Source organism: Zalophus californianus, chromosome 5, assembly GCF_009762305.2.
Source record: "Zalophus californianus isolate mZalCal1 chromosome 5, mZalCal1.pri.v2, whole genome shotgun sequence".
Classification (NCBI taxonomy): Eukaryota; Metazoa; Chordata; class Mammalia; order Carnivora; family Otariidae; genus Zalophus; species Zalophus californianus.
The window spans coordinates 115,743,681-115,767,847 of record NC_045599.1 but is presented as its reverse complement, the minus strand read 5'-3'; the positions used below and the strand labels follow the sequence as shown (position 1 = coordinate 115,767,847).

General features: G+C 38.1%; 1 protein-coding gene across 1 annotated transcript in view; it reads left to right on the top strand.

Moving 5' to 3' along the window:
- Window positions 1–24,167, top strand: part of ITGA2 (integrin subunit alpha 2) — a 113,502-nt gene that overhangs the window by 43,402 nt on the left and 45,933 nt on the right. Inside the window, exons 5-13 of the mRNA XM_027604360.2 lie at window positions 2,433–2,547; window positions 2,719–2,846; window positions 5,667–5,815; window positions 11,064–11,214; window positions 11,497–11,662; window positions 13,660–13,736; window positions 15,667–15,805; window positions 17,250–17,395; window positions 18,722–18,865. Coding sequence (XP_027460161.2) covers window positions 2,433–2,547; window positions 2,719–2,846; window positions 5,667–5,815; window positions 11,064–11,214; window positions 11,497–11,662; window positions 13,660–13,736; window positions 15,667–15,805; window positions 17,250–17,395; window positions 18,722–18,865 — 1,215 coding nt within the window. The remainder of the gene's footprint in view (window positions 1–2,432; window positions 2,548–2,718; window positions 2,847–5,666; window positions 5,816–11,063; window positions 11,215–11,496; window positions 11,663–13,659; window positions 13,737–15,666; window positions 15,806–17,249; window positions 17,396–18,721; window positions 18,866–24,167) is intronic.

The window sequence follows — 24,167 nt, the reverse complement described above, 5'->3', positions numbered from 1 at the left end:
TTATATATTCAAATATGCTTTCAAGTGAATTAAAGAGTTAATATTAAAAACTGGAGGAAAATGGAAATTTTCTGAAAGAGGGAAAAATTTCTGAGCTTAGAACTAACAGAAATAATATAGGAAATTGTTGAAAATATCTGACTATATTAAAAAATGAAAACCATCACATACCAAAGAAATTTTAAGGCAAATAAAAACCCAATTTTATTAGACGTTTCCACCAGCTCATGGATGATCCTAGTTATATCACCCTGTTAAAATAGCTATAGAACGCTTAATTTAACTTTACATTAGTTATGTCTATATGATTGACATGCTAACTTAAAAGCCTATGTGTATAACTAAATTATTCTAAAAATATAATCAATTTTTAACAATGTCATTCTACTTTTCCTAATAAATACTAGTATTCAGACATTGGTATTCAAACATCAGGTATCGCTTATAATATGTGTAATTCAAAGCAAAATGAATATTGCAATGAATCTTCACGGTTTATGATATCCTAAAGTCTCTATAATATGGTTGCTTTCCTCTTTTTTTTTTTTTTTTTGTTTGCTTGTTTGTTTTTAAGGTTGAATAAATTCAGGGAGAGGAACATATTGAGATATAGGGATTACAGGTTGTGCTTCAAAAATTTTAATGTGTATCTTCAGGTAAAGTAATTTAAAATTGCTAGAGAATTTAAGAGATTAATTTAACAATCAATGTAGCAAGCAGAGAAGGCACAAAGGGGGAGGGAGGGAGAGAGAGAGAGGAAAAAAAGAAAGAAAAAAAAGCCAAAGCTTCCTTTACATACCTAAAAGGTCAAAATCTTAAGATACTCTTAAGAATTATGTGGAAAAGACTGACAATCATCACATTTTTTTGAAACTTCTTAAGTTCTGGGCTTAAAGCAGGAATGTAGTTCTGGCATTAACAATTGGCATATTCTAATTTCAACTTTTAAATGCTGTTTTCCATTGCTTTTAAAACAAAAAAAAAAAATCTTGACTATTTCACAAGTTACTGTTTTTCAAGGTGATTTAAAAAAAAACAATTGGGGATGGGGATATAGGAATCAATAATTGGTATCTGTTATTTGGTAAACTAGCCAAAGCCATCAATCGTGACTGTCCCCTAACTAATTGGCAAAATGAACCAGTTTTATAGGAGGAAGAACTATGGCTTATTCATTGAGCATGAAATATGACCACAGTTGCTTTTCCTTCGAGCAACCAACAATTAAACTGGGTCAAATAAATTCCCTTTTATTCTTCCAATTGCTTTTTGCAAGTTCACACTTTTTTGTTAAGCTTTAATAATTGATCCACAGCTTTACCTAATGCTAAACTTTGTAGGTGCTCTTTAAGATCTTGACTAGACTTCTCTTTCCCATTTTTGTCCTTTTACATCTAGCAATTTTAATATTATTAGTGTAGCGTTTTCTGTGTGATTTAATCACAACTGAAGCAGGAGTTCTTGGCATTCAAGGGCTGCTGAAAAAGAGAGATCTAAGGCTGGGTTGATGGGACTATGAAGAATTTTAGTATGTCTGATGTGGGCAGGGAGACAAGTGGTAGCTTGGATGACCGAAGGTTTTATGTAGTACAAAAAGGGGGATCAGAAGTCCTCAAATAAATACTTTAGAACAAAGTCAGAAACTGGCAGTTCATGAACATCATTGTGTTTGTTGAGCCCATAGAGTTTGTTCTTTTTGTTAACTGAATTTGCACAAAGAATTTGTCCTCTCAGGCTCTCCTTGAATATTGGAAAGATCTGGCAAGGCTGGCAATGGGCAAGAGCCATGGTGGCTGCCCCTGGGTTCTTCATCCATCATGGCGTCTATATCAGCCCAGAACACTCCTAGGTTCCTGCCTGGCCCTGGGGCTTGTGGGTTTCTGCTGAATATTATAAGAGGTAGTAGATAGAGAGCATAGTAGTATCGGTGAATGGTATAATCTTTGTTCAAGAATAATAATAGCAATGATGCTGGCTCACAATTATGTAGCATTTGCTATTTACCCTGCACTGTTCTAAAGGTTTTATATCTATAGACCCACTTAATCTTTACAACAACCTTAAAAGATAATAAGTGTGATTATCCTCATTTACAGATTCAGCCCCTGAGGCCCAGGTAACTGAGAGACCAAAGAGGAAGGAAAGCACCCGCTTTCCCTAGCTTGGGGGGTGACCAGAGGGGCTTCTCCCTGCACCATCAACACCTGCCCCCCAGCCCAGCTGCCACCTTCTTTCTCCCTTACTTCTGGTTGCTATTTCTTTCTGAGACACTTTCTTTCAGAGGCTTTTTTTTTTTTTGACCTGTTAGTTACAAGAGTTGACAATTCCTAGTATCTGGTAAAATCATAGAAATGATCTCTGAGTTTTACCAATGGAGACGTAGAGGACTCATGTTTTCCATATGTTTTGTCATTGCTCTCATTTCTCTAAAGACGTGTGGTCCCCTGTGGGCACAGCAGTGTGGAAGTCAATATTACACAACTGGGGTTTGTTCTGACGTCAGTCCCGATTTTCAGCTCTTGACCAGCTTTGCACCTGCAGTTCAGAGTAAGTGATGAATGTGCAGAGGGTCTGAGCTATGCCTTATATGAAGGGGGAAGGCGGGATTTATCAAGTGCCACCCAACTCCTCAAGTCCATTTTACTTTGTTCCATTTGCATATGAGTGTGAAGACTGAATTACCTATGGAAATCTGTTTCTTTCATTTTTCCTGTGTAGCCTGCCCTTCCCTCATAGATGTTGTGGTTGTGTGTGATGAATCGAACAGTATTTATCCCTGGGATGCAGTAAAGAATTTTTTGGAAAAATTTGTCCAAGGCCTGGATATAGGCCCCAAGAAAACACAGGTATGGATTTGAATAATACATACACTAACCCACAGCTTTCTTTCTGAGAAAATATTGTTAGCTATGACATCTTAATTTTTGTATTTTTCAGATCCCCATATTAAATGCATTTAATGGTAATCTTGACAGTTAATTGAAACTTGTACTACATTGAGTTGTTCTGTCTATGACTTTGCCCAGTGCTGGTTTTTGAGATTTGAGACTTTTATTTCTGACACAAGCATCGGATGTGGGATAGAGCATTTTTTGTGTGTGTGAGAGAAAGAGAGAGAGAAAGAATGGAAGTGGGGGGAGGGGCATAGGGAGAGGGAGAGAGAGAGAGAATCTCAAGCAGGCTCCACGCCCAGGACAGAGCCTGACTCAGGGCTCGATCTCACAACACTGAGATCATGACCTGAGCTGAAATCAACAGTCGTATGCTTAACTGACTGAGCCACCCAGGCATCCCTAGGATATAGCATTTTAATCCTCTTTAGTTGCTTATTTTTCCCTCCTATAACTCATGAATTTATTAATACATTTTAAAATCCTGTATTATTTTTTCTTGACAGCCGCTTGGACTAATAATTTCTTTTTGTTTGTTGGTAAAACAATTGTCCTTGAATTCTGGGATTTTTTTATAAAGAAGTCCATAGACAGTATAATCCTATCTTTTATTATTTTTTAGTCTTTTATCATATTTTAGTCTATCCTTCCTTTTTTACACAGGACACGTCTTTTAAATAATTTTGTGTAGCTGCCTGTGTTTTAACGAGTCTTTAATTTGCTTTTCTATCTTCTTGAGATAGGCATCCAAAACTCAGGAACAGAAGCTTCTCACTTTCCAAAAACCGAATAGCATTTATTGTTAAAGTTTTGGGTCTTTTTTCTTTCTTTTTTATTGGATTTGCCATTTCATGGCTCATTCTGGTTGTAGAAGCACATTGAACCAGAATCAACAGGAACCAGTTCACAGTTACCAGTGTATGTTTTTGGGTTGTTCCTGTCATCTGAGGCCCTAGTGTCCAACATCTAGTAACAATTGTTGGAACATTTCCCCCTAAATACTTTGCAGTTAGCTATATTGAAATTTGATTTGCTGCTTCCCTGTTCAGTATTACAAAATATTATTATATGTTTTCCCCATTGACATTGCTTTTCAATACCTAAAGGACACTAATGTCCACTGAAACTTTGGAGGTTTCACTGTGTGAAAATTCTGTGAATGAGACTAAGTGTAGGGGCACGTGGGTAGCTCAGTCAGTTAAGTGTCTGACTTGAGCTCAGGTCATGATCTCAGGGTCCTGGGATCAAGCCCCACATCAAGCCCCATGGCAAGCTCCATGCTCAGCGGAGAGTCTCCTTGCCCTCTCCCTCTGCCTCTCCCCAGCTCGTGCTCTCTCTCTCAAATAAATAAAATCTTTTTAAAAAAGACTGTGTATGGCACTGATTTCTGTATAGTACCATCTTCGGGCCCATCATAAGAGAAGTTTTCCTAATTATCTGCTTATTTTATCTGTCTCTAAATGGATTACCCCCATTACAAGATTTACTCTATTTCATAGTCTCTCGCAAGGAATTTATGACCTTCCTCTCCTTGTCTTCCTACCCCAATGCATCTTCATCTCTAGAGGTGCTTTACAAAGTCTCCTTTTCTTCCAATCTAAATTTGACCATTCTGTAAGTCCTAATGTACTACATTTCTTTGAGTCTTCTATGCATCGCTCCCCTTTCTCACACCGAAGCTCTGGGGCTGTCATGGGAGTTACTAACATCTTCCTCTCATTTTAGACTTTTAAATCCTTAGAGTTATTTTTGATCCATCCTCTCTCTCAAGTCTTATATCCTATCCTAAGGAGAAGGCTCCAGCAATATCATATTTTTCACATCTTCCTAACCTACTTGACTGCTTCCTAGCAAAAGTAGCTGATTGAACTCAGAAATCCAGGCCTTGCACCTTCCACCTTCCTTACAGACTGACCTCTATTTTAGAGACCTTTTTACCACTAATCTCCTATTGCCACTTCCTGTTCTGAAAGCCCCCAACTCGTAGGCATAGAGGATGATTTCAAGGCTGAGAACAGGATGTTAATAGAAGTGTTTGGCCTCCTTGATCTAAAGGATTATGATATGTGCCCCAGAATCTTGTTCAGAAGTTGTTCTGTCTGTCAGGTCTTTCAAATAAGACTCTCCCTAATGGCATCTGAAGGCCAGAAACTTCTTGCCCACATGCTCATATGGCAGGTTTCTTCCAAAAATGCTGAAGTCTGTGATTAGAGGAAATCCAGAACAATAAATTGACTGTGATTAGCTCACTGTTTTGTTTTGGGTTTTTTGTATTCAAATCTAATTCTTTGTTTAATATGCAAGTATTCTCAGTTGATGAGCTGTTAGCTTCCATCTATGACTGCTTATAATTGTTTACTTGCTTATAGCCATTGTTAATTAGAAAATTTATGTCATTTAATCTTCTTGTTATGAACTTTATTCTAATATTTATCCATATTAAAATATTACAAGACACTGCTTTAAAATCTATTACTAGATAATCTATAACTGTTATAGTTGAAAATCTATAACTATTACTCTTGAGAACCAAATTATACCAGATAGGACCTCATTTTGCTTATCAAGAAGTACTGCTGCTGTATACTGACAGCCTCTAACAAAGAAGTCATTCTATTGGAAGAAAAATATCTATTCTTAAGAACAAAATTGGAAATGATTCCCTTATACTATCAGCCCACATCCAGATGCACTTTTGATTTTGATTATATTGGTTAATTAGAAATTATTTATAACTTAATGACAAAGCTTTAATGAACTTCTGCTTTCTTGAAGGTGGGGTTAATTCAGTATGCCAACAATCCAAGAGTTGTATTTAACCTGAACACTTTCAAAACCAAAGCTGAAATGATTGAAGCAACATCCCAGACATACCAGTATGGTGGAGACCTCACAAATACATTCAAAGCAATTCAATATGCAAAGTAAGTTATGATGCTAATAGCCCAATATTTTAATAAAATAGAAGTGCTTGTAAGTAAGAAAGACAAAAAAAAAAAAGAAAGAAAAGACAAAAATAACGTACCTGGCACTTACACTTAAATCAGAAGTAATAAAGAAGAAAAGTTCAAACGTTCTGTTACTTGAACACTTTGAAAAGGCAACAGGAAATGAAATTTTAAAATCTTTGATTTCTAGGACTTTTAAAAGATATTCCATGTTTTTTTTTTAAGATTGTATATGCAGGATGCCTGGGTGGCTCAGTTGTTAAGCGTCTGCCTTTGGCTCAGGTCATGATCCCAGGGTCCTGGGATCGAGCCCCACATCGGACTCCCTGCTCCGCGGGAAGCCTGCTTCTCCCTCCCCCACTCCCGCTGCTTGTGTTCCCTCTCTCGCTGTCTCTCTCTCTCTCTGTCAAATAAATAAATAAGATCTTTAAAAAAAATAAAGATTGTATATGAAGTAGATGAAACGACATTAAAAGACCTTAGATTAAGTAGGAAATGGAGCAATCTGCAATTATTTGTTAATATTTATCAAGGCCACAAACTACTTTAGCTAATGGAGGACTTCATGCATATTAAGAAGGGTCATAGAATCTTAAATGTTAACGACCTAGGAGTCCGAGTTAAATGGATTGGGTTCACTATGTTTATTACAACCCAGGGCAATGTGAATGTTACCACTGTGCAACGCTTTTAATTTTTAGCTCAGTTTCTCTATTTTCTCAGCACTCCTGTGTTCATCTTCACTCTGTTTTAATCACATACCTTTACAAAAATGCTAAAGATTCTCCTATTCTTAAAAAATAAATGAGAAAAATAACTTCACCTTCCCTTAAACCTACTTGCTGCCTTTGTCACTGTGTTGTGTATTTCTTCCTTCCACTACCATATTCCTTGAAAAATCGTCTTTACTCCCTCCCTCCACTTCCTTGAAACATATGGCTTGCCACCAGGTAAGCATGGGCCTCTTCATCAGCCAGCAACCCAGTGGTCCTGCCTCAAACTTCATCCTCTTTAGCTTCCCTCACTATTTGCTGCTGATGAGCACACACGGCTATTTCAGCCCCAGTTGCCGTGACATCACAAACTTTTAGAATCCCTGCCAACTTTCTGTCAACAATTTTGCCTCTTCATTGGCTCCTTTTCCTATTTTTTCTTCACTAAACAGAGGCCTCTTTTTTTGTCTCCCTTTCCTCTTAGGCATTGTCTCCACTCTCATGGCTTCTCCATTAGCCCTGTGTAGGTCACCACATTGCTATGTGGTCAGCTCTGAACTCTCTCCCAGAATTCACACAGGCATCCAGCTGATGCTGGAGATCTTTAATTTGGAATGTTGGCTCACTTATCAAATTCAATACATCCTAAACCAGCCTTATTCTTTTCCCTACCCATGCTCACGACTTTTCCATTTTGATTCATGCTACTGCCCTTCCCCCCAGTCATTCAAAGTAAGCACTGGTAGGTTTTCTTTATTCTTTTTGTTCTTCCTTAGTAGCACATATCTGGTCAGTCACCGTGTATCCTGTCTTTCCTATTTCTGCATTTCCTATTTATCTGCCCCTCTTTTTTTCTGGGTGTATATTCTAGTTGCTGTTTCTATCCACTGGTGACTTTCCCTATATGTCTCAAAAGTGGATTTCTTACAAGTGGATTGATTTGGTTAATCTCTGTTGTCCCTATTGAGATGTTCTTGTGGGCCACACCATTTCACAGGCTGTGGCCAGTCAATAGGTCAGTTGCCAATGGACAAAGTGCCCTTTATGACCTAGTAAACTAGACTCAGAGGAACAGTAGGTTGACATGGAGAATGGCCTAGAAGGAGCTACAAACTGCAGAGGGCCTGTGTTTTCAGCAGGAAGTATGGATGTGGTATTTTCCCTGGAAGGAGTCAGGGACCTGTTAAGATCTCCTCACAAAAAGAATGGCCACTGTCTGTTAAGATGTGACTTTTGGGCTTTTATCATCTTTTCAGACCTTTGGTTTTCTCTCCTGTACCATCATCTTGCTCTTACCACTATTTCCCAAGCTAATCAAAGCCTTTCCATTGTTAGGAGAATCACCTAACTTCTTACTCACACCTTCCAGAAGTTTTTCTTCTCTTTTCTTTTCTTCCTTTTTTTTTTTTTTGTTTTGTTTTTGGTCTGTTTCTTTACAACATCAAATAGAATTCTGACACTCTTTTAGTAAATATTGCCATTTTCCATTTATCTTATTTCATTGACTGTGTATGGTTATGATTTATTATTCCAAGACCTGAAGTTAATCAGAACAAATGAGGCACAGTTTCTACCCTCAGAAATCTTATAATCATAAATGAATTCTACCATGTGTCATAAAGAATATAATTCACTCAATAAGTATTTCATGTGAGTACTGTATTCAAATTTGTCTGGGTAACAAATATGAAATATTTTTCTACATTTCAACATTCTGTTATGTAGGAAGGCTTTAGGGAATAAAATGATATTCTCAGTTTTAAACATGTTGAAATTAAAGTGTCCCTTGCACATTCAGGTGAAAATATTCAGCAGGCATTGAATGTATAAATATGAAATAGGAGAGATGAATGGAAATAGATGTAGACTTTAAGGTGTCACCGTAGAGGAGGTAGGTAGTCCAAAGGAGTGGGTGGCATTCCCCAGAAAGAATGTGCAACAGGAGAATCCAATAGACAGGAAAAAACTTGTTGGACAACTGGATACCGATCTAGAAACAAAATAAAGCTGAATTCCTGACTCATTCCTTGAATCAAAATAAATTTCAGCTGCACCAAAATTTAAATCTAAGAAAATGTAATTATTAAGGGACTATGAGAAACTTGGGAAATTAAAGAAACAAGTCTAGAGATAAGAGGTCCTTTTAAAATACCATGTCAAATATAAAAGAATACACATAAAAAACTAGTAAAATTGATGTCAAAATATGCAATTTACATACAGAGGTAATACCACTGAAATTTAAAAAGATTAATGAACTGAGGAAAATATTTGTGATATATATGAAAAAAGATGATTTTCTCTTTTTTTAATTTTTTTATTGTTATGTTAATCACCATACATTGCATCATTAGTTTTTGATGTAGTGTTCCATGATTCATTGTTTGTGTATAACACCCAGGGCTCCATGCAGAACGTGCCCTCTTTAATACCCATCACCAGGCTAACCCATCCCCCCACCCCCTCCCCTCTAGAACCCTCAGTTTGTTTTTCAGAGTCCATCATCTCTCATGGTTCGTCTCCCCCTCCAATTTCCCCCACTTCATTCTTCCCCTCCTGCTATCTTCTTCTTCTTTTTTTTTTAACATATATTGTATTATTTGTTTCAGAGGTACAGATCTGTGATTCAACAGTCTTGCACAATTCACAGCGCTCACCATAGCACATACCCTCCCCAATGTCTATCACCCAGCCACCCCGTCCCTCCCACCCCCCACCACTCCAGCAACCCTCAGTTTGTTTCCTGAGATTAAGAATTCCTCATATCAGTGAGGTCATATGATACATGTCTTTCTCTGATTGACTTATTTCATTCAGCATAACACCCTCCAGTTCTATCCACGTCATTGCAAATGGCAAGAGCTCATTCTTTTTGATGGCTGCATAATATTCCATTGTATATATATATACCACATCTTCTTTATCCATTCGAAAAAAGATGATTTTCTAATTAGAAAATAATGAATAATACAAAGAAAAATGGTCAAAGATAAAGAAAAATCAAGAGTTCATAGAGAAAAACTACAAATGGCTAATAAACATAAAATATTCATTATCTCTTCATAATGAAAAAAACCACATATTAAGACAATTATATAGTCTCACTTATCAGAATGTCCATAATTTAAAAGTTTAATAATTCTCATTGTTAAGGAAAGGAGATGGAGATACTTGCATTCTTTTACATTATAGAAATACAAATTGGTAGAAATTTTTAGAGTCCAATTTTGCAATATCTTTCAAAGTTTGAAATGTGTAAATCTTTTGGCCTAGTAATTTCACTACTAAGATTTTATCCTACTGATACATTTGGAAAAGTATGCCAAGATATATACACAAGGACATTTATTACAGCATTACTTGTAAAACTCAAAGTGGCCTAAATGCACAATAATGGAGAATTGGTTAAACTACGGTTACCCCCAAATAATGAAATATTATGCAGCCATTAAAAAGAGTGCTTTGGAGGCACCTGGGTAGCTCAGTCAGTTAGGCATCTGCCTTTGACTCAGGTCATGATCTCAAGGTCCTGGGATCGAGCCCAACATTGGACTCCCTGCTTAGCAGGAGTCTGCTTCTCCCTTTCCCTCTGCCCCTTCCCACCTCACTAATTGTGCACTCTCTCTTGCTCTTTCTCTCAAATAAATAAATAAAAATCTTAAAAGAGAGAGAGAGAGCTTTGTATGTGCCTATGTGGAAAGATCTCCATCAAAATGAAAAATTACTATATCGGGGTGCCTGGGTGGCTCAGTTGGTTAAGTGTCTGCCTTTGGCTCAGGTCATGATCCCAGGGTCTTGGGATGGAGTCCTGCATCAGGCTCCCTGCTCAGCAGGGACGCTGCTTCTCCCTCTCCCTCTGATGCTCCCCCTGCTTGTGCTCTCTCTCTCTCTGTCAGATAAATAAAGTCTTTTAAAAAATATGAAAAATAATTGGCTTGACTATGTCCCCATTTGCATGAACATTTGAGGAGTTGATTATGCATATACATCTGAATAAAATGTTTTCTATAAGGAAACAAACAGATAAAGGTGGTTACCTTTGGAACAGTGGCTTGGTGTCAGATTTTTATTTTATACCTTTCCAAATGCTTTGACATTCTTTTGCCAAGTGTATTTATTACTTTTTAAAAAGCAATTTCATATTGAAAAAGTAAATGCAGATCCAGTGAGTAAAACTGGTGACAGGACTGAATATCTTTGCTCTGTTTTTTAGTATTAATGAATTGAATTTTGTTATCAGAAGATAATTCTAAGGATTCTTGATGTAAATACACACACACATGCCATAGAAACTATGGAAATTATTGTTAATGCCAAGCAAGATTTATATATATTTCCCTATAAGCTGCAAATAGAATGTAGGTAAATATGTCACCAGACCTATAGAGAGAAATTCTAAGTCACAGTAGGTCATGGCTCAAAGAAGTTAGTTTCACATTTATATTTCTAACCAGAGGTCCACATATTAGCTTCATCTTTTGATAGTGAGTCTTTAATCTTATCTGCCACAGAGATTCTGCTTATGCAGCAGCGGCTGGAGGACGACCGGGTGCCACCAAAGTAATGGTGGTTGTAACTGATGGTGAATCGCATGATGGTTCAATGTTGAAAGCTGTGATTGATCAATGCAACAATGACAACATACTGAGGTTTGGCATAGCAGTAAGTAGATTTTCTTTTTAGTTGTCTTTCAGTGGATGGGTAAGTGCTGCTTTATAACATCACTTCCCAAGATTGTACTTTCTCATTCGGTGCACACAGCTTTATAGAAAAGATTTTCATTCTGTCTCTCTTCTTGCTGATTTTCAGTCCTGTTGACTAAGGGGGTGTGGATTTACTTCTCCAGAGGTCCTCTTGTGTTCAGAAATAAATACTAGAAAGTGCTAGTAGGGATATTGGAGTATAGCTGTAATGACTCCTTTCCCCTCTTCCTCTGTTTTTAAGGTTCTTGGGTACTTAAACAGAAATGCCCTTGATACTAAAAATTTAATAAAGGAAATTAAAGCAATTGCCAGTATTCCAACAGAAAGATATTTTTTCAACGTGTCTGATGAAGCAGCTCTACTAGAAAAGGCTGGGACACTAGGAGAACAAATTTTTAGCATTGAAGGTAAAAGAACATCTTTCAAAAACTTTTTTCAAGAATTCTTGATTTTATTACTGTATTCTTGCTCTATTAATGTTAACGTATATACCTTATATGAAAAGAACTCCTATGAATCCGTAAGAAAAACAGATAACATGAGTGAGTTGTTCATAAAAGAGAAGATACAAATGGCTAATGAATATAAGAAAATATTCCCAATTTCAGTAATTATTTTAAATTATAAATTAAATCAATGTTACTTTGTGCCTAAAAGATAATGAAGATTAGTAATATATAATCTTGGAGATATTATGGGGAAGCAAAGAAGCTCATACACTATTGATAAGATTATAAATTGTATAGCTTTGGGGGAAGGCAATTTAGTAATATCTACTATAATTGTAAACAGTTTTACCTTTTTACCCTGCATAGTTTTTATAATCATAAAAGTTTTACCTTTTTATACTGTAACATAATTTCTGAAATTCTTGAATTCATTTACAACAAGCATGTATACTTTTAAAATTAGAAAAACATAATGAAGATTTTTAATAGTTCAGATTTCAAGAAAACTTGTTATTTCCCAGATCTACAATAATTTACTAAAATGGCCTTGGAAGCTCTAGTCAGTGTAGAAATACCACATATTCAAGAACTCACTATATGGGACACACTTCCCAGTTGGTAAAAGTCCCAAAATTCTGGTTCCTGGTGGCTAACCCAAATAACTCTCAGCAATAAAGAGCTTATTTTATTGAACACCTATTATAGGTCAGGTTCTCTTTCAGAAGCTGGGTCCAAGGGCATTGCATAAAGTATTCATTCCTTAGTCTTATCTTCACCTCCTGATTATCCACTGGAGACTTCTACCCAAAAAATATTATTGCTTCTTTAAACATCCAGTGGTACTTCTGAGTTGTTGAAATCATTATCAAAATCTAATGTGCCTTGAGATAATAGAAAATAATATAAAATTATTTGGCTACCTATGGTATGACTTATGCTTGTTTGTGATCACCTGAACATGAATAATCACAATGCAACCTAAATGCTAATTAGAAATGATTTTGTGCCTTATCTGCTATTTTGGATTTTGGGGAAGCACTGCTCTACTTTATTAAAAATTATCTTGGGTTACCTGGCTGGCTTGGTCAGTGTAGCGTGCAACTCTTGATCTTACAGTTGTGAGTTTGAGCCCCATGTTGGGTGTAGAGATTACTTAAAAATAAAATCTTTAAAAAAATTATCTCTACTCAGCCTGTGTAAATTATTACATCTTCTAAACAAGTGACTGTGTCGTATGGTATACATTATATATATCACTCTTTATATCCAAGTGGTAGTCCAGGAATTTATTCCTTTTTGTGAAGATTAAGTGTAACCATTTTGACTACACTGTATGGAAAATGAATACTAATTGAGTCCTATGGTTTGAGTGTCAAAGACAAGCACATATGTAGAAATAGGACAAACTTCCTAACTGGTAAAATTCCTACTCAGTGTTGAATCCTGGATCCTGAAGCCTAACCCACATATCTGTTTGGTCTTCCTTACGCATCAACTGCCTGGCTCTTCCAACTGCACCTAAGATGGATGTACACTTATTAGTACCAATATTTAAAAGCTAAAAATTCAGTTAGTTTCTTAGCTAGTAATAATAATTTTTAAAAAGGGCCATCACTTCAGGTTTTATTTTACGTCATCCCCTATGTTGAGTGTTTTTGCTATCAGGAACATCATAAGCATACCAATACGTGCATGAATGTATAATCAAGATTAATACCAATTTCAAACACTACCTTGGAAGTCTTGTGGGTTGTTGTTAGAACACTTCCTTAGTGATTTCTCCCTCCCAGCTTTTGCCAGCTCTATATTTTTGAGTGAACATCAGAACATGGTGGGTGTATGTATGTCCATATATGTGCATGTGCACATGTGTTCATGTGTGTATGTGCATGCATGTTTGAAAATTTGATTTAAAAACTGACAGTGATATAATTCTTGAAATTACCATCTTCCAGGTACTGTTCAAGGAGGAGACAACTTCCAGATGGAAATGTCACAAGTGGGAATCAGCGCAGATTACTCTCCTCAGAACGTGTGTATATCAGATAACTTCCAGCCATGCTGTCATTTGGCTGAACACTTTGGGGCACAGCAGCTTTATATATAGAATGGAAAAAACAGCCATCTAGTGATCAACAGTTCTGATTCCCAGTCATAGTCATTCAGTTTCTTTGTGCTGCTGATTTGTCATCTAAAAGATGAAGGATAATAATGCCTTCCCCTTCCTGTTTCACGGGGATTTTTTATGGAAAAAAAATGGTAATATGCAAGAAAGTGTATGAGTACTCCAAGGGACAGGCACTATATTAATTCAAGGGATTATCGTTGCAGGAATTTCCTTTAAATCAATTAACTACTGGAAAAGTTTATTTAAAAACACAAACTCTTGGGGCGCCTGGGTGGCTCAATCGGTTAAGTGACTCCTGATTTTAGCTCAGGTCATGATCCCAGGGTCTTAGGATTGAGCCCACCCCACGCTCAGCGGCATGTCCGCTTGAGATTCTCTCTCTCTCTCTTCCCCTCCCCCAGCTCATGCACACATACACTCTCTCACTCAAATAAATAAATAAATGAATCTTTAAAAAAACGAAACACAAAACACAAACTCTTGTCATCACTGCCACTCTTGAATTCTGAGGTGCCGGAGTATCTCTTTTCTACGAGCAGAGACAGAAGATAGTTGAAAAAAGTGAGGAGTTAGCAAACATGTGAGATGGAAAGCTTTCTTAGCTCAGAAGATGTGTTCTTCCTTCTCATAAACATCCACTTCCCCAGGCTCTGGTTCCAACTCTGCTCGGGGTCCCAGTGGAGCAGCGGAGGGACCCAGAGATGGGCAACACTGGAAAAGCTTTGGGAACAGTATGAACTCAGAGGACTTGATTGCCAGAAGGACAGACCAGGAATGGCTTGTTTTTTTGCTCTAGAAGTAAAGGTGTTGACTTTGTCTGGATCACTAATCGTTAGGAATGCTCGTAAAAGTTATGGGTTTTTCCCTCAGAAATAGTGCACTCAACTTCCTGAGGTTTCTGTACACGTCCTGAAGTCCCTTCCTGCACCCTGATGTGGAGTCCCAAATTTATGACAGGCGTTCACACAATTTCATGGTCTCTTGTCCTCGAAATGGGACACATTTTCCTTTTTGCTCTATTTTTAATGGCTTATATTTTTCAATCCAAAATCCATATCTTTGATGTTTTCTGAGATCTAAGATCAAAAACTTGAAAATAATAAATCCCATCCTGACAAACCCTGCCCTTTTCGATGACTTACAGCTTTGACGATCCTGGTTGGATTTTGAGTCAGTCCAGAGCATCCTGCCCTGGTCTGTGAACCAGCCCCTCCTGGTGCTGTGCTGACCAATGTCTGTTCTCCAAGTAGATAGAGTGTCACCCTGTGGTAAACTTTTGTAGCTCTGTTGTCGTCCAACAGACGGACTAAGATAGAGATGATAGAGGAACACTTGAGAAGGAGTCAAGAGGAAAGAGGAAGAACATTGGAAAATAGAATAGGTCAGAAGAGGACCTCCCAAGAGGACGTGGCTGCATAGCAGCAGGGCCCCACCTCTCGTCCTCTGCCAGCCGCACTGCCTACTTCTCAGGCATGCCTCACATCCCACCCTGAGCTTCACTCATGAATATATGGGACAGGAAGCTCACAACTGTTTGGCATTTGCCCAGGTACACCTTTGAATGGAAATCGGAAGGTGGCTATGTGCTCCTCCTGTAGGGTAGTTGAGATTTATCTACAGAATGTATCAGGTTAACATGGCCTGGGGGAAGGCTTGTTTTCCAGCACGAAATATAGTAAAACAACGTGGACATATATCAAGATACGTTCAAATACATTTTACTTCGTTATTTTCTCCTTAAATCTAGGCCATTATTTCAATGTTTTGCATACGCTGCATTCTTGTGCTTTAAAGGTAGTTTGTTCTCATGATCTTCATTTTTCAATTATTTTAGGATATTCTGATGCTGGGTGCAGTAGGAGCTTATGCCTGGAGTGGGACTGTTGTCCAGCAGACATCTCATGGACATTTGATCTTTCCTAACCAGGCCTTTGACCAAATTCTGCAAGATAAAAACCACAGCTCATATTTAGGTAAGGCATAGGAGCATTTGACTCAGCAAATTTAAGTTCCCTTTTTTAAAACGAGCCCCTTGCTGAATCTCAGGATCTGTTCAGCAAAGCCCTTGAAGTGTCATCTAATTATTATATTTATTGCACATGTTTATGTTGCCTCTTTGCAAATCGGGCCTTATCCTAAAACTTTAATGACACACTGTATTACACTTGCTGATCTCTTCTGGCTGTTCAAGCAGCTGTGATTGTGCTTCTCTAAAATGGAAATAGTTCCTAAAAGCCAATATAGTAAGTGGTAGTCTTATATAACTTTAGAGTTCTTAGTCTTTTTATTCCTGTAAAAAGCAGCCACTGATTTTGAGCACCTACTATGGGAAAGTTCCTGAGTGGGCAATTCTATCTACATAAACATTTTAATCCTTCCAGGGATGCCTGGGTGCCTCAGCTGGTTGAGTATCTGACTCTTGATCTCAGTTCAGGTCTTGATCTCAGGGTTGTGAGTTCAAGCCCTGCATTGGGCCCCAAGCTGAGTGTAGAGCCTACTTTAAAAAAAAAAAATCCTTCCAACAACCCTTTGAAGAAAGTATTATTATCCCCATTTTACTTTGAGAGCCCTAGAGGTTAATAACCTTCCCAAAGGTAAATAACTTAGTAAGTGGCAAATCCAGAATTCAAACCTGGGACGGTCTGATTCCAAAGCCTATGTTCTTTATACTGCGTGACATTACCTTTTAAATTCATATAATTATTCATTCAAGAAATACTTGTTCAGTGCCAAGTTCGTGAGTGGCTGATGGGACAACCCCGAATCTAGGGCCTGGTTTATAGGTAGGTGTCCTGCCTCTGCAGGGCAGTGCTTCCATCACAGGGCAGGAGCAGTTCATCTTAGGAAAAGGAAGATGAGCCCGCAGTGATGCACCCGGGCACACTGGGAACTGTGCATACCCAGGAAGGAGTGCTGACAACAGTGACTCCATCCTTAGCCTTCTGTGTTGAGTCCTCTCTGGCACACAGGTGCCACCACTTTAGCTAACCAATAGCGAGCCCTCTGGTGCAGGTGCCACCACTTTAGCTAACGACCCTGTGACCTCTGTTGCTCCATAAAAGCTGGAGATGAAGCTCTGAGTAGGGGTGGGGAGTAGTTGCACAGTGTCTTGGATTGTCCATCCCTTCATCCCTCCATCCCTCCGTGCCTGCCTGCCTGCTGGATTGCCCTTGTCAGTAGTTATGCCGGAAAAAAAAAAAAAAAAAACCTGTAAACAATATGGAGTGGCTTGCTTTGTGTTTCAGCATTAAAATACCTTCTCAGTCTGGAGGATACACTACTGGGTGTCCGCCACCTTCTAACACACCCCCCTCTGCCGCACAACAAAAAAGGACCTCTGGTCATCTCTACTAACTTTTCGAGCCTATTTGGCTGAGCATTTCAATAGTACCTACTCTGCAACCTCTTCTCTTCTAGGTTACTCTGTGGCTGCAATTGCTACTGAAAAAGACCTCCATTTTGTTGCTGGTGCTCCTCGGGCAAATTATACTGGCCAGATCGTGCTCTACAGTGTTAATGAGAATGGCAATGTCACAGTTATTCAGGCTCACCGAGGTGACCAGGTAAATGCCATGGTGTAGCAGGTGAAATTAATCGTAGGGATGACTGGGGCAGAGGAGTGGGAGTTGATAGAAATGGAAACTAGCATTTATCAAGTGCCGACCTGTGGCTGGTTCTGTAATCTGTATTTACTTGAATATTCCTTAAATCAGTAACTGGGTGATGGGCATAAAGGAGGGCACATGATGTCATGAGCACTGGGTGTTATATGCAACCGGATGAATCACTGACTTCTACCTCTGAAACTAATAACACTATATGTTAATTGAACTTAAAATTAAATACGTATTCCTTAAATCTTCACAATACTGAGATCTGCCATCCTCTTCCAGCAGGTTACTGAGAGTTTACCTTCCTAAGGTCAAATAGCTTGCATGGTGCTGAGTTGTCATTAAAACCCTGTCCTGTGTGGCCTCAAAGCCTGTGCTGTTTGGTTATATCCAACTGCAAGGTTTTGAACTCCCCCAGATCGATAACACCTGGGTCTTATCCTAATGACAGGCACCGAACATGGCTCTGTCGGCAAGCTCCTACTAAGAGCCAATGATCTAGAGGAAAAATGAAAAGAGAGCAGTACAGCATTGTCAAGACTGAGCTACTCCGTCTGGGCCTGTCTAGGTGTCCTGTGGCTTTGACGTTTCTAAAATTAAAGCAACTCTCTTTTCTACCGCTTTCTTCTCAGCATGACCGTTTGGTAGTCAGAACCGCGGATGACTCCCAGGGGTGGCCTGCTAGAGCAGAGGCCAGCTGACAGGTTCCTATTTCCTTACTAAGCGGTTTTGACCCATGGGCTTGGCACATATTTGAAATGGGCAACCCTGATCTCTGACAACCAACAGAAATTTTCCTTCCTTGAGTCAGAGAAACCAACCATTTAGATTTCCCTTCTCCAGGATTAAGTGTGATGCTCCTGTCTCTGTGGATTTTCCAGGAGTAAGATGACATGAGCCTCTGACTTCCCTGACCACAAACCAGCTATGGTCATGTATTTTTCTCTCCTCTTTACTACTTTAAAGAAGGGTGCTTTTATTTTGAGAAAAATGATGACCGTGTTCTAGAACGAATGCTTTCTTATCCGTTTCTGAATCCCACAGAGGTAGTCACGTAGGCATGCACTGAATATTCAGATGGCCAGCCTCTCTTCCTTCACTGAATCTCCACCTGGTCCTCTGTCCCACTCCATCTGAGAACTTCCCTCCTGTCCAGGATCATGCCACGGAGAGTTCCACTCGACTTTTGTTTGTTGAATGAGTAAATGAAAGTTCAGTGTAACATTAGGAGTATAGGAGTCCTAGGAATCCTAAGGTTAATATGCTTTCTCCTTCCAGATTGGCTCCTATTTTGGGAGTGTGCTGTGTTCCGTCGATGTGAATAAAGACACCATTACAGATGTGCTCTTGGTGGGTGCACCAATGTTCATGAACGACTTAAAGAAAGAGGAAGGAAGAGTCTACCTGTTTACCATCTCAAGGGTAAGAAAGATTATTAAACTGACTTAGTTTAATTTACTTCAGTATTGGTAAATAAAAGTCAATCTGCATTTTTGCAGAATAAAGAATGATTTTCATATGTAGTATGGTTTATATTTCATTTTGAGGATATAACCATTATTTATAATTTTTAAAATCACATTAAAAAGCATAACCTTCAGAGAAAGAGCTTATTGCACTGCCATTTTCTATGAAAAGTCTTTGAATATATAACATATATATCCAAAGTATTGTCATTTTCGAAATGCATGCATGTACAAACATGTGTATTTCCCAAGTACCTCCTTCAATTCTTCTTCTTCACTGTAAAGAGATCATAATAACAGAACAAACTATCTTATTAACATTTTACAGGGAAAAAGACAAATTGTACCAGGAACTTTGCACATTTTTGTTTAATCCTGGATGCTTTTTACATTAGTTTGTCAGGAGATTCTGTTGTTTCATATAACAGTTACATGCAGCTCTTGGAAATTTTAGTCCTTGCACCTAAAGCTTAGCAGACTCTAACTAGACAGCTCTTTAAATCCATGTCCATAGTATAATGAACTCGGAGCTGAAAAGAAAACCAGAATTAAAGACACAAGTTGACCTAGAAAACTGGAGAAAGGATGGAAAAAAAGGGTAGCTGATATTAACATAGTAAATATTATGTTTTGCTGTTGTGATAGTTTGTCCTGCCTTATTAAATGAATGCCAAAATTAGCTCTCAAACAGAAGCAATTAGAACAATTCTAAAGCAGGGGTGCTTGGGTGACTCAGTTTATTGGGCATGCAACTCTTGATTTTGGCTCAAGTCATGATCTCAGGGTCATGAGATTGAGCCTTGAGTCTGGCTCCTCACTGAGCATGGAGCCTACTTAAGATTCTCTCTCTCCTCTCCCACCCCCTACTCAGCGCATTCTCTCTCTCTCTCTCTCTCCCCCCCCACTTAAAAAAATTCTAAAGCATATAAAAAATGTATAATTGAGTATTCAGTAAGGAAGGGGCATAAATACTTGTTTAAAAAATTTAACAAATCCCTAGTTTCTTAAATGTGTGTTACTTCTCAAATATTCTGAATTATCATTGGTTGTTGAAGATGAGATCTCCTAATACTTTGTCAATCTCAGTTACAAAGTGATTTCTGTAAAATTATTATCGAGAAGAATCAACACTGACCTAGTTTCATGGTTGAGAAGCATCGCTTTCTTGTGAAGTCATGAAATATTTCCATTCCTGATTTCAAAATCCGGAAGAAAAAAAAAGTCTTTGGGCAGAATTATTTTTTATAATGTGACATTAACAGTCTATTTTTTTTTTTAGTATAGCTGACACACAACGTTACATTAGTTTCAGGTATACAACAAGGTGATTTGACAAGTTTATACATCATGCTATGTTCATCACAAATATAGCTACCATCTGTCCCTTTATATCATCAGTTCATTCACAGTATTTCTTATGCTGTGATTTTTTTTTTTATTATTATTCCTGTGACTTACTCATTACACAACTGGAAGCCTGTATCTCCCTCTCCCCTTCACCTATTTTGCCTGACACTCTACCCACCGCCCGCCCTGGTCTGGCAACCATCAGTTTGTTCTCTGTATTTATAGGTCTGCTTCTGCTTTTTGTTTATTCATTTGCTTCGGTTTTTTGTTTTTTTTTTTTTAAGATTCCACTTTTGAGTGGAATCATGCAATATTTCTTTCTCTGACTAACCTATTTCACTTTGCATAATACCCTCTAGTTCTATGTTATCTCAAATGGCACGATCTCCTCCTTTTTTATAGTTGTGTCATATTTGTGTGTGTGTGCGTACAAATTTTCCTTATCCATTTGTCTATTGATGGACACTTAGGTTGTCCCCATATCTTGTCTGTTGTAAATAATGCTGCAATAAACACAGGGGTGCATATATCTTTTCAAATTAGTGTTTTTGCTTTCTTTGCATAAATGCCCAACTGTGAGATTATTGGATCATATGGTATTTCTATATTTAATTTTTTGAGGAACCTGCATTGTTTTCCACAGTGGCTATACCAATTTACATTCCTACCAACAGTGCACAAAGATTCCTTTTTCTCCGCATCCTTGCCAACCCTTGGTATTTCTTGTCATTTTGATTTTAACCATTCTAATTGTTGTCAGGCGATATCTCATTGTGGTTTTGATTTGTATTTCTCTGATGAGTGATGTTGAGCATCTTTTCATGTGTCAGCCATCTGTATGTTTTCTTTGGAAAAATGTCTGTTCAGGTCCTCTGTCCATTTTTTTAATTGGATTGTTTGTTTTTTTTGGTGTTGTATAAGTTCTTCATATTTTTTTAATATTAACCCCTTATTGGATCTATCATTTGTAAATATCTTCTCCCATTAAGTAGGTTGGTTTTTTGTTTTGTCAGTGGTTTCAAATCTTTGCTGTGCAGAAGTCTTTTATTTTTATTTTCTTAAGATTTTATTTATTTGAGAGAGAGCACAATAGAGGAAAGGGGCAGAGGGAGAAGCAGGCTCCCCACTGAGCAGGGAGCCCGAAGAGAGGCTTGATCCTAGAACCCCGGGATCATGACCTGAGCCAAAGGCAGATACTTAACCACTGAGCCACCCAGGTGCCCTGTGCAGAAGCCTTTTACTTTGGTGTAGTCTCAATAGTTTATTTTTGCTTTTGTTTTCCTTGCCTCAGGAGACCTAGCTAGAAAAATGTTGCTGTTGCTGATGTCAGAGAAATTACTGCCTGTGTCCTCTTATAGGATTTTTATGGTTTCAGGTCTCACATATATGTCTTTAGTCCATTTTGAGTTTATTTTTGTGTTCCGTGTTAGAAAGTGGTCTAGTTTCATCCTATAGCATGTAGCTGTCCAGTAATCCCAGCACTATTAATTTAAAAGACTGTCTTTTCCCTATTGTATGTTCTTGCCTCCTTTATCATAGATCATTTGACCATATAATCATGGGTTTATTTCTGGAGTCTCTATTCCTTTGATCTATGTGTCTGTTTTTGTGTCAGTACCACAGTGTTTTGATTACTACAGCTTTGTAGTATATCTTAAAACCTGGAGCTGTGGTATATCCAGCTTCATTCTTCTTAAGATTGCGATTGCTTTGGCTATTAAGGGTCTTCTGTAGTTTTGTGCAAGTTTTAGTATTTGTTCTGGTTTTGTGAAAAACACTGTTGGTATTTTGACCGAGATTGCATTGAATCTGTAGATTGCTTTGGGCAATATGGACATTTTAACAATATTCTAGTCCATCTTCAATTGTGTCATCTTCAGTTTCTTTCATCGGTGTTTTATACTGTTTGGAGTACAGGTCTTTCACCTATTTGGTTAAGTTTATTTGTAGATATTTTATTTTTGGTGCAGTTGTAAATGGTGTTGAGTTTTGTTGTTGTTCTGTTTTTTACATTTCTCTTGCTGCAACTTCATTGTTAGAGTATAGAAATGCTACTGATTTCTGGGTATTAATTTTGTATCTTGCCAGCTTACTAAATTTGTTTATTACTCCCAGTAAGTTTTTGGTGTAGTCGTTAGAATTTTTCTATATATAGTATATATATATATATATATATATAGTATCATGTTGTGTGTAAATCATGACAGTTTAATTTCTTCTTTACCAACATGGATGCCTCTTATTTCTTCTTTGTGTCTGATTGCTGTGGCTAGGACCTGCAGTATTATGTTGAATAAAAAATGAGCTATTCCTGAGCTCAGAGGGAAAGCTCTGTTTTTCACCATTGAGTATGATGTCAGCTGTGGGTTTTTCATATACGGCCTTTATCATGTTGAGGTATATTCCATCTACCCCCACTTTGTTGAGAGTTTTTATCATAAATTGAGGTTGAATCTTGTCACATGCTTTTTCTGCATCTATTAAGATGATCATGATTTTTACCCTTCAATTTGTTGGTGTGGTGTAGGACATTGATTGATTTGCAAATATTGAAGCATCCATGTGTCCCTGGAATAAATCCTACCTGATTATGAGGAATGATCACTTTAACATATTATTATATGCAGTTTGCTAATATTTTTTGTGGAGGATTTTTGTATCTATATTCATCAGGGATATGGGCCTATAGTTTTGTTTTTGTTTTTTTGTTTTAATTGGCATTGGCTGTGTTTTATTTTTTATTTTATTTATTTTTTTATTATGTTATGTTAATCACCATACATTACATCATTACTGTTTGGTGTAGTGTTCCATGATTCATTGTTTGCGTATAACACCCAGTGCTCCATGCAGAACATGCCCTCTTTAATACCCATCACCAGGCTAACCCATCCCCCCACCCCCTCCCCTCTAGAACCTGCAGTTTGTTTTTCAGAGTCCATCGTCTCTCATGGTTCATCTCCCCCTCTGATTTCCCCCCCTTCATTCTTCCCCTCTTGCTAACTTCGTCTTTTTTTTTAAATATATAATGTATTATTTGTTTCAGAGATACAGATCTGTGATTCAACAATCTTGTACAATTCACAGCGCTCACCATAGCACATACCCTCCCCATTGTCTATCACCCAGCCACCCCATCCCTCCCACCCCCCACCACTCCAGCAACCCTCAGATTGTTTCCTGAGATTAAAAATTCCTCATATCAGTGAGGTCATATGATACATGTCTTTCTCTGATTGACTTACTTTGCTCAGCATAATACCCTCCACTTCCATCCGCGTCATTGCAAATGGCAAGACGCATTACTTTTTTTTTTTTTTTAAAGATTTTTTATTTATTTATTTGAGAGAGAGAGCATGAGAGAGAGCATGAGAGGGAAGAGGGTCAGAGGGAGAAGCAGACTCCCTGCTGAGCAGGGAGCCTGATGCGGGACTCGATCCTGGGACTCCAGGATCATGACCTGAGCCGAAGGCAGTTGCTTAACCAACTGAGCCACCCAGGAGCCCAAGACGCATTACTTTTGATGGCTGCATAATATTCCAGTGTGTGTGTGTGTGTGTGTGTGTGCGCGCATGTGCGCACGCACACACACACACACACACACACACACACACACACACACACACACCACATCTTCTTTATCCATTCATCTGTCGATGGACATCTCGGCTCTTTCCACAGTTTGGCCATTGTGGACATTGCTGCTGTAAACATTGGGGTTCACGTATCCCTTCGGATCCTTACATTTGTATCTTTGGGGTAAATACCCAGTAGTGCAATTGCTGGATCATATGGTAGCTCTATTTTCAACTTTTTGAAGAACCTCCATACTGTTTTCCAGAGTGGCTGCACCAGCTTGCATTCCCACCAACAGTGTAGGAGGGTTCCCCTTTCTCCGCATCCCCGCCAAC